At 30.5% G+C, this 16522-nt stretch overlaps 1 protein-coding gene across 10 annotated transcripts in view; it reads left to right on the top strand.

Annotated features, from left to right (window-relative positions):
• LOC119610136 (lysophosphatidylserine lipase ABHD12) overlaps positions 1 to 16522 on the top strand; it is a 31985-nt gene that overhangs the window by 14990 nt on the left and 473 nt on the right. For 3 of the 10 annotated variants that reach the window (XM_037965246.1, XM_037965244.1, XM_037965245.1), the window contains exons 3-7: positions 1045 to 1081; positions 13100 to 13218; positions 13281 to 13504; positions 15905 to 16417; positions 16488 to 16522. The exon at positions 16488 to 16522 is cut by the window's right edge and continues 473 nt beyond it. In XM_037965246.1, coding sequence (XP_037821174.1) covers positions 1047 to 1081; positions 13100 to 13218; positions 13281 to 13504; positions 15905 to 16417; positions 16488 to 16522 — 926 coding nt within the window. In that variant the 5' untranslated portion in view covers positions 1045 to 1046. Of the gene's footprint in view, positions 1 to 1044; positions 1082 to 4975; positions 5409 to 13099; positions 13219 to 13280; positions 13505 to 15904; positions 16418 to 16487 lie in introns of all 10 variants that reach the window. The other 7 variants (XM_037965237.1, XM_037965240.1, XM_037965238.1 and 4 more) reach the window with 4 other exon arrangements.

Genomic DNA, 16522 nt, shown 5'->3' with positions numbered 1-16522 from the left:
ATAATACCCAATGTAGTTGCTACTGAAACGACGTTGGATATATCCAGAACAGATTCCGTTCTGGCTAGCTCATTTCCATACTAGTCCCTATGCGCAAGGACTTAAACTGGAGTAAGGACAGACAGGCGACCCAGTCTTGACAGAACATTCTTGTTTTGTCTGGCTAATAGCGAAGTGGCAGTGTAAGAGTTTAGTGAAAGAAGTGCAGGTTTCAAAGACGTGATTTTATTCAACCGTTTTGAAACCAAGGGAGTCTATTTTGACAATTGCTATGTTCCGCAGAAGCGCAGAGAGCATTCGTGCATTCCGCTTAGATATTTTTAAGTCTCCCATTGAAGTTTCAATGATTCTATTTGAGAATAAGATCTACATAAAAACCTCAGAAGATCTGTCAAGCTTCATCAGAGAGTGTGATTTGTCCTTGTTGAAAGCGGCCTCTATATTAAGGAAGACAACCACAGCAAAATGTTTATAATCCATGAATTTTTTCAATATAAAGGAGTCTAGAGCCCTTTCAACAGGTTTACACTTAATGTATGCCTGTTGAGACGAATATCGATTAGTTTAAGCAAAGGCGATGCTAGATTAAAGTGTCTACAGATCTTTCGTCTTTGAGCTAAAACATCTAGGATAAATAATTTAATAAAATGTATAAAAATTTTTAGACCTCAAAGGTAAATTATAATTAGAATTATGACACAATTCGACCAATTAAAAAAAAATTCTTCGATATTAATCCATTCAAATTAATATACATATATTTTTTAAAATTTTTCGCACATGAACCTTATAATGCTTATTAATGGCGGGTTAAATTGATAATACAAATTTGTTTATATATATTTATATAAAACTTTGTTGTATATTTTTTTGTTGTATTAAATTTCTTATCACATGCCCACAATTCTAAAATTTTCTGTCATTTATTGTTTTAACATGATAAAATTTTGTTTAATAATATTATTATGTACATTGTTTTTGTTATATATTATTCCAACATTATTTTTTATTACAAAAAAAATAAAAATTGTTTTCTTTTTCTAGTTATGCTTTTTACGCGTAGACGGACTTTCATAAAAAGGTGATTGTCATTATACAAATGTTTATCTACTAATGTATTAATTTATTTGAATGTTTTTTGGTTGATTGCTATTTTGTTTACAATAATTAGTTCTAAATTAGAACTTCTAATTAGTTAAATATAAATTAACAATAATTTATAAACATAGTTTATGTTTTGGTTTTTAGTTTATTTTAAATATTTTTAATTTAATTTCATTAATATGTTACCTATAGTCTAGACTAGACTACGATTAGACAAAGGAGTAGGCTGTAGTACAGACAAAAGTCTAGACTAGCGACTCGACATAAGATTAAAGATAAGACTATAGAAAAGACTGTGGACTAAACTATCGACTGGACATTAGACTATTCTAAAGACTAAATTATAGACTAGACAATAGCTAAGAAAAGAAACTAGACTAGGGACCAGATTATAGCCTAGACTATATACTAGACAAAAGACTAATGCCTAGAGTATAGACTAGCCTATAGACTGGACTATAAACTAGACTATAGACTGGACTATAAACCAGATTAAACTACAGACTAGATTATGTACCAGACTATAGACTAAACTTTAGACTAAACTATACACTATACTTTAGACAAGACTATAGAACAGACAATAGATTAGAATAGCCTTTAGACTATAGAATAGACTATAGATTAGACTATAGATTAAACTATAGAATAGACTATAGACCAGTCTATAGATTAGACTATAGATTAGACTATAGACTAGACTATAGATTAGACTATAGACTAGACTATAGACTAGACTATAGACTAGACTATAGACTAGACTATAGACTAGACTATAGACTAGACTATAGACTAGACTATAGACTAGACTATAGACTAGACTATAGACTAGACTATAGACTAGACTATAGACTAGACTATAGACTTGACTATAGACTAGACTATAGACTTCACTATAAACTAGACTATAGACTAGACTATAGACTTGACTATAGACTAGACTATAGACTAGGCTATAGACTAGACTATAGACTAGACTATAGGCTAGACTAGGATATAGATTAGACTGTAGACTAGACTATAGAATAGACTATAGGCTAGACAACGATATAGACTAGACTATAGGCTAGACAAGGATATAGACTAGATTATAGACTACATTATATACTAAACTATCGATAAGACTATATACTAGACGTTAGACTAGACTATAGACTATACTACAGACTAGACTACAGACTATACTATATTATGGACTATACTATTAACTAGACTATGGGCTACTCTAGAGACTAGACCATAGAGTAGACTATAGACTAGTTATATACTATACTATATTCCCGACTATAGAATAGACTATAGACTAGATTATAGAATAGACTATAGACTAGACTATATAATAGACTATAGACTAGACTATATAATAGAATATAGACTTGACTATATAATAGACACTAGACTACCTACAGACTAGAATATAGACTAGACAATAGACTAGACTGCAAACACGGCTACAAACTAGACTATAGACTAGACTATAGACTAGACTATAGACTAGACTATAGACTAGACTATAGACTAGACTATAGACTAGACTATAGACTAGACTATAGACTAGACTAGACTAGACTAGACTAGACTATAGACTAGACTATAGACTAGACTATAGACTAGACTATAGACTAGACTATAGACTAGACTATAGACTAGACTATAGACTAGACTATAGACTAGACTATAGACTAGACTATAGACTAAGTACTATAGACTAGACTATAGACTAGACTATAGACAAGTCTATATAGACTATAGACATACTATAGACTAAGTACTATAGACTAGACTATAGACTAGACTATAGACTAGACTATAGACTAGACTATAGACTAGACTATAGACTAGACTATAGACTAGACTATAGACTAGACTATAGACTAGACTATAGACTAGACTAATAGACTAGACTATAGACTAGACGATAGACTAGACTATAGACTAGACTATAGACTAGACTATAGACTAGACTATAGACTAGACTATAGACTAGACTATAGACTAGACTATAGACTAGACTATAGACTAGACTATAGACCTAGACTATAGACTAGACTATAAGACTAGACTATAGACTAGACTATAGACTAGACTATAGACTAGACTATAGACTAGACTATAGACTAGACTATAGACTAGACTATAGACTAGACTATAGACTAGACTTAGACTAGACTATAGACTAGACTATAGACTAGACTATAGACTAGACTATAGACTAGACTATAGACTAGACTATAGACGACTATAGACTAGACTATAGACTAGACTATAGACTAGACTATAGACTAGACTATAGACTAGACTATAGACTAGACTATAGACTAGACTATAGACTAGACTATAGACTAGACTATAGACTAGACTATAGACTAGACTATAGACTAGACTATAGACTAGACTATAGACTAGACTATAGACTAGACTATAGACTAGACTATAGACTAGACTATAGACTAGACTATAGACTAGACTATAGACTAGACTATAGACTAGACTATAGACTAGACTATAGACTAGACTATAGACTAGACTATAGACTAGACTATAGACTAGACTATAGACTAGACTATAGACTAGACTATAGACTAGACTATAGACTAGACTATAGACTAGACTATAGACTAGACTATAGACTAGACTATAGACTAGACTATAGACTAGACTATAGACTAGACTATAGACTAGACTATAGACTAGACTATAGACTAGACTATAGACTAGACTATAGACTAGACTATAGAGACTAGACTATAGACTAGACTATAGACTAGACTATAGACTAGACTATAGACTAGACTATAGACTAGACTATAGACTAGACTATAGACTAGACTAGACTATAGACTAGACTATAGACTAGACTATAGACTAGACTATAGACTACACTAGACTATAGACTAGACTATAGACCAGACTATAGACCAGACTATAGACTAGACTATAGACTAGGCTATAGACTAGACTATAGACTAGACTATAGACTAGACTATAGACTAGACTATAGACTAGACTATAGACTAGACTATAGACTAGACTATAGACTAGACTATAGACTAGACTATAGACTAGACTATAGACTAGACTATAGACTAGACTATAGACTAGACTATAGACTAGACTATAGACTAGACTATAGACTAGACTATAGACTAGACTATAGACTAGACTATAGACTAGACTATAGGCTAGATTATAGGCTAGACTATAGACTAGACTATAGACTAGACTAGACTATAGACTAGACTAGACTAGACTAGACTATAGACTAGACTATAGACTAGACTATAGACTAGACTATATACTAGACTATAGACTAGACAATAGACTAGAATTATTTCCGTATTTTTGCTTCTTCTAAAAAAGAAAACGAAAAATTCTTTCGGAATGAAACCACTTTCAGTTTTTGAAGTGGAATTGATATTTGTATGTAATTAACGCTTTTCTTAGTTTTAATAATAAGAACCTTTACTAAAAACATGGTTCTTGTTTTGATTAGCTAAACAGGAATAATTTTAAATGAAATCTATATAATTTTATTCATTTTTTGTCAATTTACGAAATAATTCGGAATTTGGAGAAGCTAAAACAAAAATGATCGGAATAATAATACGGAATTGAAACCATTCCGATCGGAATGTGTGACAGACCTGATAGTCTTCTTTTATTTTCATATTTTTATAATAACTTTAACATTTTTTTATAAAAACTGACTAATAATTTATATTAACTATTTATTTTAACACTAATTAAACACAACAAAAAACCAAAACTACAATGATAATAATAATTATATATTTTTTTATTATTCTTCTTTTTTTATCTCTTCCCTGACAACATTGTATATTGTTTTTATAAAATAAACACAATATTTAAGTTAAAAAAAAAATTAAAAAAATTAGAGATGCAGTATTTACAAATACACACTAAAATTTAATTAAAGAAATTGCAACAATTAAACTTATTTAAAAATATAAAACATTTCACCAAAACATTACCACTGTCATCATCATCAATCATCATTATTCAGTTAATGTTAGTAAATTTGCTCTGAAATTTTAAAACAAAAAGTGTTTTTTTCTGTGTTATAGCATAAATCACTCACTAATCAAATAATTCGAAGAAAAGAAAAGCTGTGCTTTTTTTTAAATTAATATTGCTCGAAAACTAAATTTGTAAATACAGAAAGAAAATAAGTAAATTACAAAACGTACGCGCTCTATTATGTATGAAAGTTATAGATTTTTAAATTCACTTTTTCGCGCCACAATCATTCCCGGAGTATTTATTATAATTTGGCTAACTGGGTTGTAAGTATTGCTCTCGCTCCCCCTTTATTTATATTTCTGTTCTAATTTACACTCACTAAAAAATATTAAGCTTTATCATCACATTTTTTGTGGCAAAATTTTGATTTATTTTTATTATAAAATGTTTGAAATTTTATCTTATATTTTATGATTTTATTTATTTTTATTGTTTTTTTATCAATAAAATATATGTTGTAGATTTTTTATTCAATATATAGTACAGTGTAGTACAATAATATTCGTACCATTAAAATATAAAAAAATTTCTTACCATCATATTTCGAAATATTCGTTCTGAGATTCTACAAGAACTTTGACTTCAGACTAAAGACTAAACTATAGACTAGACTATAGACTAGACTATAGACTAGACTATAGACTAGACTATAGACTAGACTATAGACTAGACTATAGACTAGACTATAGACTAGACTATAGACTAGACTATAGACTAGACTATAGACTAGACTATAGACTAGACTATAGACTAGACTATAGACTAGACTATAGACTAGACTATAGACTAGACTATAGACTAGACTATAGACTAGACTATAGACTAGACTATAGACTAGACTATAGACTAGACCAGGGGTCGGCAAACTACGGCTCGCGAGCCAAATGCGGCTCTTTGGATGTGGAGCTGTGGCTCTTTAGTTTCATACACACTTTTATTTTATAAAAAAATATTTATATATTTTAAAATATCTGAATCGAATAACGAGCAGTCTTTGTTAAAACTAGCATAACGTTTCTACAATATACACAACTTTTGAACTTTGTTTAATTGTTCATGACCAAATCAAAAACAAATTATTTTTAATGAAAACGAACGAAAACAAACCAATTAGCTTTTCGCTCATTTCCTTGCTTTTGTTTATATGTTCTCATTGTACCATTTGGAACTGGTACTGGATCTCTAGAAATGCAGTTGATCAATTTGAAAAGTAAATATTTGTGTTGTGGAAATTTGTCAAAATTTAAAAGCAAATTGGAAGAGTTAGGTAAAAAGCCAACTAACAAATGAAAGTTTAGATTCGTTTTTGAAACTTTAAACAAGCTATGATTCAAACTTTCTAAAGCCATAAAAACCTTTCTCTCCCATTGAATCTGTTCCATGTACAAGTAAGAAAATGTTTAATTCTTTAAATTTTTAATTGAAAGTTCCCTATAAACCAGAAACACAGAAGCACTTGTCGAAGTAAGGTCTGTGCGCGACGTTTTTAAAATACACAGAAATACAACAACAAAATTTTGAGAAAGCCGAATTAATATAGGAGAACATGAGATAACAGTTGATAGTTTTTTATATATAGACTTTGATATATCCATAATAAATATTTGACAGTTAGCATATACTTTATAGTTTGTAGTCATTTTATTAGTATACTTTTACTATGGTAGTCTATGGTAGTATGTGTTTGAGCACCACTGCTATAAACGAATGGAGTATCAAATGAGCGTCATACGAAGTGTCACGAAGTTAAGCCTGTTATGACCTTTAAAGTCGTTTCCTGAAAAGGAATTTATATGGGGGTGTGGTCAACAATGAACTGATCATATGAAAGTTTGGATAGAGATTTTTGTTCCTATAATTATAAATATAATTTTTGTTCTATATAATACGAATTGCGTAGCTATATCAATGCATATGTTTTATTAAAACAGTTATGAGCGTTAGTGTAATTTTCCGACTTCTTTGTGTTAAATTTCGTTTTTTTTTGCATTTTTTGAAATTTTTGATCACATTCGAGTCATTTATGACTCTTCTGCACGATTAAAATGATCATATTTGCGTTCATTTTCTGATCATAAATGATACATTCGTCGGGAGAAAATGGCACCCTAGCTTCTACTGTTTTAAACGAGTCGTTTATGAGCCCCACTTCTGATCAGTTCTGACTAATTTTTAAATTTTTTTTGTTTTTGTTCTTGTTTGCGTTGAATTACGTCATATTATTCAGCAAGTTATGAGCGCTAAAATTAAATTTCGAAGATAGATTTTTGTTCTTACAAAACTAGTTTTTTTTCGTCGCTATACTCCTACTGTTAAGTCATTTAGTCATTTTCTAAAAGGAACCTTATATTGGCAATGCACACAGTATAATTTCTATTTGCATAAAAAATTGTGCAAAATTTTATCTCGATTGCTGCCTAATTAATATAACTAAGAAACTTTGTACTGTATTATGGCAGCTGCGTCATAAATTTTCGTGATAGGAAATCTTTTAAATTTAAAATGGAATGCCTCATTTCCAAATGCATTTTAAATTATATCACGTCGCCCTACTCTAAAGGTGAAAGTACACAACACGCGTTGTACGCGGCAGCGCGTTATAGGCTTCTGTCAAAAAGAATTGAAAAAGTCTGCCGCGAAAAGTTCAGCAACTTTCAACTTTTGACGCGTCGGCAGTTTTAATAAAATAACTTTGTGGTTCTTTTATAACCTATGTTTTGTAAACTGTAAATTTTGGCTCTTCCGACTCAAAAGTTTGCCGAACCCTGGACTAGACTATAGACTAGACTATAGACTAGACTATAGACTAGACTATAGACTAGACTATAGACTAGACTATAGACTAGACTATAGACTAGACTATAGACTAGACTATAGACTAGACTATAGACTAGACTATAGACTAGACTATAGACTAGACTATAGACTAGACTATAGACTAGACTATAGACTAGACTATAGACTAGACTATAGACTAGACTATAGACTAGACTATAGACTAGACTATAGACTAGACTATAGACTAGACTATAGACTAGACTATAGACTAGACTATAGACTAGACTAGACTATAGACTAGACTATAGACTAGACTATAGACTAGACTATAGACTAGACTATAGACTAGACTATAGACTAGACTATAGACTATAGACTAGACTATAGACTAGACTATAGACTAGACTATAGACTAGACTATAGACTAGACTATAGACTAGACTATAGACTAGACTATAGACTAGGACTATAGACTAGACTATAGACTAGACTATAGACTAGACTATAGACTAGACTATAGACTAGACTATAGACTAGACTATAGACTAGACTATAGACTAGACTATAGACTAGACTATAGACTAGACTATAGACTAGACTATAGACTAGACTATAGACTAGACTATAGACTAGACTATAGACTAGACTATAGACTAGACTATAGACTAGACTATAGACTAGACTATAGACTAGACTATAGACTAGACTATAGACTAGACTATAGACTAGACTATAGACTAGACTATAGACTAGACTATAGACTAGACTATAGACTAGACTATAGACTAGACTATAGACTAGACTATAGACTAGACTATAGACTAGACTATAGACTAGACTATAGACTAGACTATAGACTAGACTATAGACTAGACTATAGACTAGACTATAGACTACACTATATAGTAGACTATAGACTAGACTATAGACTAGACTATAGACTAGACTATAGACTAGACTATAGACTAGACTATAGACTAGACTATAGACTAGACTATAGACTAGACTATAGACTAGACTATAGACTAGACTATAGACTAGACTATAGACTAGACTATAGACTAGACTATAGACTAGACTATAGACTAGACTATACTGGACTATAGACTAGACTATAGACTGGACTATAGACTACACTATAGACTAGACTATAGACTAGACTATAGACTAGACTATAGACTAGACTATAGACTAGACTATAGACTAGACCAGTGATTAAAATTACTAATATATTAGTAACCAAAATGCATATTTTCTCCTATGCATACGTATGTAATATTAAAATATAAATATATTTTATGAATATAATATATTTAATTGCTACCATTCGAAATATTTCTAGTATTTTTGCTAAAAATATTTACCCATACAAACTATTGCATATTACAGCTTACAGACAAATATAAAATGTTTTCACATACAATATATTACGCAGCAACTCGCTAACATATTTATAATACCCACATATATTTCATATGGCTTGCCTATAATATTAAAATATTTTCCTACACAAATTATTCGCAGTCAACAATATTGAAGCCATGCGAGCAGTAATATACGAACATGAAATGTACGCAAGCAGAGCATATATGTGCCGACGAAAACACGAAACAAAACGATAGTCGCGACTATCAGGTTACAATATTTTTACTATCAAACTTAAATATTATTTACTATAGGAAATGACTTATGGTCTAAAATTTAACATTTCATGTTGAACTTGAAAAATTATAAAATATGAAAAATGTATGCAAGATATAACCAAATTTTATTTAGAAAATAATTGAAAACGTTTATATCTATGTATGTTTTATGTATATTATGGGAAAAATGTATGCATGAAATAACCAAATTTTAATTAGAAAATTTTTGTATTGAATTATTGAATGTATGTATTTATTAAATTTATGTTTAATTTTTATGTGGAGTATTAAAATGTATGTATTTGTATTGATTGTAATATAATTAGAAAAAAATTATATAAATACTTAGAGGATCATATGAATGTAAAAATATATTCAAATATGCAACACCATTTATATCTGGTTTTGTATATACATATGTATGTATGTATGTAAGTATGTGTGAAACAATAACAAAAAACACATTCGTCAAAAAAATGACCTGTAACAGCACTTTTCTTTCCTACTTTTCACGCACATTCCATAACGGTGGATTACGATAGGTCATTTTTTCCCTGAATTGGTGGAGGGAAGAAGATATGTACGTGTGATGCAAAAATACATTCGTCATAAAAATGACCTGTAGTAGAAATTCTCTTCCTACTTTATCATTTTACGCACATTCCTTAACGATGGTTTACGCAAGATCCTTTTTTTTGCTTTACTTGAATTTGTGGTGGGGAGAAGAGGAAAGAAATATCATTATTATTTAGTCTCTCTCATGCAAATTCAAAAGGTTGGCAATGGCATATGCAAATTTATTAACACCTATATATTTTTTTCTTCGCGCCTGTTCATTCATTATTGTAAGATAATTGAGTGTATGTAATAATAATTTATAGAAATGTGACACATGCATATGAAAAACATACTTGTATATGTATGTAATACACTCATACATTTTTGTTGTTTTAACCTTTCACAATGTAAAATTACAAAAACAAATTTTTATGTTTTTATGTCCCCTCTTAATTTTTTGCTATCCTGTTACAAATTTCTAAAATACCTATAATTTCCTTCATTATTGATCATTTCATAGACACTACTAATGCATTACTACCTGTTTACAAACTTATTGTCATCCTGTTACAAACAATATGTTTAAATATAGCCTGTAAAAACAATTTTTTACATATATACATATTTGAATATATTTTTACATTCATATGATCCTCTAAGTATTTATATAATTTTTTTCTAATTATATTACAATCAATACAAATACATACATTTTAATACTCCACATAAAAATTAAACATAAATTTAATAAATACATACATTCAATAATTCAATACAAAAATTTTCTAATTAAAATTTGGTTATTTCATGCATACATTTTTCCCATAATATACATAAAACATACATAGATATAAACGTTTTCAATTATTTTCTAAATAAAATTTGGTTATATCTTGCATACATTTTTCATATTTGATAATTTTTCAAGTTCAACATGAAATGTTAAATTTTAGACCATAAGTCATTTCCTATAGTAAATAATATTTAAGTTTGATAGTAAAAATATTGTAACCTGATAGTCGCGACTATCGTTTTGTTTCGTGTTTTCGTCGGCACATATATGCTCTGCTTGCGTACATTTCATGTTCGTATATTACTGCTCGCATGGCTTCAATATTGTTGACTGCGAATAATTTGTGTAGGAAAATATTTTAATATTATAGGCAAGCCATATGAAATATATGTGGGTATTATAAATATGTTAGCGAGTTGCTGCGTAATATATTGTAAGTGAAAACATTTTATATTTGTCTGTAAGCTGTAATATGCAATAGTTTGTATGGGTAAATATTTTTAGCAAAAATACTAGAAATATTTTGAACAGAACCATTTTTTAAATATGCATATTTTTAAATATGAGGTAAATGCATATTTATTGCAAAGTCAAAAATAAAAATATAAAAGCATCTACTAATATTTAAACTCTGGACTAGACTATAGACTAGACTATAGACTAGACTATAGACTAGACTATAGACTAGACTATAGACTAGACTATAGACTAGACTATAGACTAGACTATAGACTAGACTATAGACTAGACTATAGACTAGACTATAGACTAGACTATAGACTAGACTAGACTAGACTAGACTATAGACTAGACTATAGACTAGACTATAGACTAGACTATAGACTAGACTATAGACTAGACTATAGACTAGACTATAGACTAGACTATAGACTAGACTATAGACTAGACTATAGACTAGACTATAGACTAGACTATAGACTATACTATAGACTAGACTAGACTATAGACTAGACTATAAACTAGACTATAGAGTAGACTATAGACTAGACTATAGACTAGACTATAGACTAGACTATAGACTAGACTATAGACTAGACTATAGACTAGACTATAGACTAGTCTAGACTATAGACTAGACTATAGACTAGACTATAGACTAGACTATAGACTAGACTATAGACTAGACTATAGACTAGACTATAGACTAGACTATAGACTAGACTATAGACTAGACTATAGACTAGACTTTAGACTAGACTATAGACTAGACTTTAGACTAGACTATAGACTAGACTATAGACTAGACTTTAGACTAGAATTTAGACTAGACTTTAGACCAGACTATAGACTTAACTATACTTTTGTCTGTTGTTTTAGACATTTTTACCATTTTAAATAAAAAAGACAAGATTGTTTGCCCCCGAATAGTGGGGGATCTTTACCAAAGTCTAAGCAATGTTCAGCCATTAAGTGTAGTGCTCCAAACGCTATCTAAACATATTATCTTTAAACGCAATATCACCAAGCATCTGTTAGTTGTTTTTATGTTTGTGACATTTCTTTCGTAGACGAGTTTTAACTGGTTTATAATTTTTATACAGTTAACCTTGGAGCAGCGAAACTATAACAAATGTTCTTCTTAAAACTGAACAAAAATGTCGTAAGTTTTAAATTCTCTTACTCATTTAACTACAGCGAGTCATTGTTAGGGAATAATGAAAAAGGTACTATATAGTACAACCATTAAATGAACCAAGATGGACACAACTACAGCCATAATACTGATAGTATTTTTGCGCGGTATAGACCATTAGTGTGTACATATTATTGTACTGCACTGTATTTATTATTTTTATTATTAAACGTTTTATTTTTATTCAAACAAAAAATTCAAATATAGTATTTCAAATATTTCTCAAAAATAACACGTTCGTTTATAAATTAAGCAAATTTTTTTAAGATACTAATAATAACACCACTTACACAAACATTAATTTAAAGTAAACTATTTAAACTTTTTTAGTTTTACAGTTAATTTCACTTAATATAATTTAAATTAAACTTATTTATTAATAAATCGTTTATGTTTTCGTTAGAAGGGTACATAACGTTTTCATTAAAATGAATTCAAAATTATTTATTTCTTAAAATATTAATACTTACGTTTTAATTTTATTTATTTTATTTTCTTCTTTTCATGTTTACGTTTTTATAATTACAGAATATCTTTAGCAACAGTACAAATATGTTTAATAGGATTCTCAGTTGTATTCATAGTATTACCCCTAATATTTCGTTATTCGGTAACGATACAAAGAGGCATATTATTTTTAACATTTAGTAAGTATTTGAAATTTTTTATTTAAATCTTTGTTTTATAATTGTGTTTTTTTTTTTTGCAGTCACATATCCTAGAGATCTCGACTTAAATAATCCTTCTAGTGTGGGTCTTTATGCCACCAGAAGTTTTTTCCTAGATGTACCCGACAGTGATGTGGAAAAGGAACAGGATGACAGTGATCACGGTGTGGTAAGCCACAAACCGGCCACTGTTCGCATTGGTGTCTGGCATGTTTTACCCAAACAAGTGGTAAAACGCTTCGCCAAGGAAATGCAATTGGGTCCAGTAAGTTTGAAATTTTTGAAAATGTTCTGTAAAGAAATTGTTTGTATAAACTATAGACTAGACAATAGACTAGACTATAGACTAGACAATAGACTAGACTATAGACTAGACTATAGAATAGACTATAGACTAAACTATAGACTAGACTATAGACTAGACTATAGACTAGACTATAGACTAGACTATAGACTAGACTATAGACTAGACTATAGACTAGACCATAGACTAGACTAGCTAGACTAGACTATAGACTAGACTATAGACTAGACTATAGACTAGATAGCTAGACTATTAGACTAGACTATAGACTAGACTATAGACTAGACTATAGACTAGACTATAGACTAGACTATAGGCTAGACTATAGACTAGACTATAGACTAGACTATAGACTAGACTATAGACTACGACTATAGACTAGACTATAGGACTAGACTATAGACTAGACTATAGACTAGACTATAGACTAGACTATAGACCTAGACTATAGACTAGACTATAGACTAGAACTATAGACTAGACTATAGACTAGACTATAGACTAGACTATAGACTAGACTATAGACTAGACTATAGACTAGACTATAGACTAGACTATAGACTAGACTATAGACTAGACTATAGACTAGACTATAGACTAGACTATAGACTAGACTATAGACTAGACTATAGACTAGACTATAGACTAGACTATAGACTAGACTATAGACTAGAACTATAGACTAGACTATAGACTAGACTATATGACTAGACTATAGACTAGACTATAGACTAGACTATAGACTAGACTATAGACTAGACTATAGACTAGACTATAGACTAGACTATAGACTAGACTATAGACTAGACTATAGACTAGACTATAGACTAGACTATAGACTAGACTATAGACTAGACTATAGACTAGACTATAGACTAGACTATAGACTAGACTATAGACTAGACTATAGACTAACTATGACTAGACTAGACTAGACTAGACTATAGACTAGACTATAGACTAGACTATAGACTATAGACTAGACTATAGACTAGACTATAGACTAGACTATAGACTGACTATAGACTAGACTATAGACTAGACTATAGACTAGACTATAGACTAGACTATAGACTAGACTATAGACTAGACTATAGACTAGACTATAGACTAGACTATAGACTAGACTATAGACTAGACTATAGACTAGACTATAGACTAGACTATAGACTAGACTATAGACTAGACTATAGACTAGACTATAGACTAGACTATAGACAAGACTATAGACTAGACTATAGACTAGACTATAGACTAGACTATAGACTAGACTATAGACTAGACTATAGACTAGACTATAGACTAGACTATAGACTAGACTATAGACTAGACTATAGACTAGACTATAGACTAGACTATAGACTAGACTATAGACTAGACTATAGACTAGACTATAGACTAGACTATAGACTAGACTATAGACTAGACTATAGACTAGACTATAGACTAGACTATAGACTAGACTATAGACTAGACTATAGACTAGACTATAGACTAGACTATAGACTAGACTATAGACTAGACTATAGACTAGACTATAGACTAGACTATAGACTAGACTATAGACTAGACTATAGACTAGACTATAGACTAGACTATAGACTAGACTATAGACAAGACTATAGACTAGACTATAGACTAGACTATAGACTAGACTATAGACTAGACTATAGACTAGACTATAGACTAGACTATAGACTAGACTATAGACTAGACTATAGACTAGACTATAGACTAGACTATAGACTAACTAGACTAGACTATAGACTAGACTATAGACTAGACTATAGACTAGACTATAGACTAGACTATAGACTAGACTAGACTAGACTTAGACTAGACTATAGACTAGACTATAGACTAGACTATAGACTAGACTATAGACTAGACTATACTAGACTAGGGACTATAGACTAGACTATAGACTAGACTATAGACTAGACTATAGACTAGACTATAGACTAGACTATAGACTAGACTATAGACTAGACTATAGACTAGACTATAGACTAGACTATAGACTAGACTATAGACTAGACTAGACTAGACTATAGACTAGATTATAGACTAGACTATAGACTAGACTATAGACTAGACTATAGACTAGACTATAGACTAGACTATAGACTAGACTATAGACTAGACTATAGACTAGACTGTAGACTAGACTGTAGACTAGACTATAGACTAGACTGTAGACTACACTATAGGCTAGACCATTGACTAGACTATAGAAATAGACTATAGACTAGACTATAGACAAGACTATATACTAGACAATAGACTAGACTATAGACTGTAGGCTATTATATTTGCAAAAATATTGAAACATTTTATAATGTTTAAAAATTTCGTTTCTAGGATGCACATGAAGACTTGCAGAATGTAACCGATATTAAAGATGAGAACTTGGACGAATTAGAGCCGGTGCTCAAATCCACTTTCCCCATAGTGAATTCGGAAAATGAACAACTTTTCTATGAACGTCTATTGAAAATGCCCGATAATAATATTGTGTTGTATTGTCATGGCAATACGGCTTCTAGGGGTTCAGGACATCGTATAGATGTCTATAAATTGCTACGCAATTTAGGTTATCATGTCATTTCATTCGACTATAGAGGCTATGGTGATTCGGATGCTGTTTCACCTACAGAAGAGGGTGTTGTACGAGATGCTCTGGCGGTTTATTATTACATACGTAATATTACCACAAATCCGGTATTCATATGGGGTCATTCATTGGGCACAGGAGTGGCCACTAATATGTTGTCTAAACTGAATAATCTGGATGAGAAGGGTGTTAGAGGAGTCATCTTGGAGGCTCCCTTTACGAATATAAGAGATGAAATTAGAATGCATCCTTTTGCTAGGGTAAGTTTAAGAAAAGTTACCTAAAATTCAACAAGATTTTAAATTATTTTTGAATCTTCTAAATTTCTAGCCTTTTAAACATTTACCCTGGTTTGATCACACCAT

The sequence above is a fragment of the Lucilia sericata genome, unplaced genomic scaffold (genome assembly GCF_015586225.1).
Source record: "Lucilia sericata isolate MDLA Ls3-8-SP2 unplaced genomic scaffold, ASM1558622v1 Contig001125F_arrow, whole genome shotgun sequence".
Lineage (NCBI taxonomy): Eukaryota > Metazoa > Arthropoda > Insecta > Diptera > Calliphoridae > Lucilia > Lucilia sericata.
This window is presented reverse-complemented; position numbering and strand designations above follow the sequence as displayed.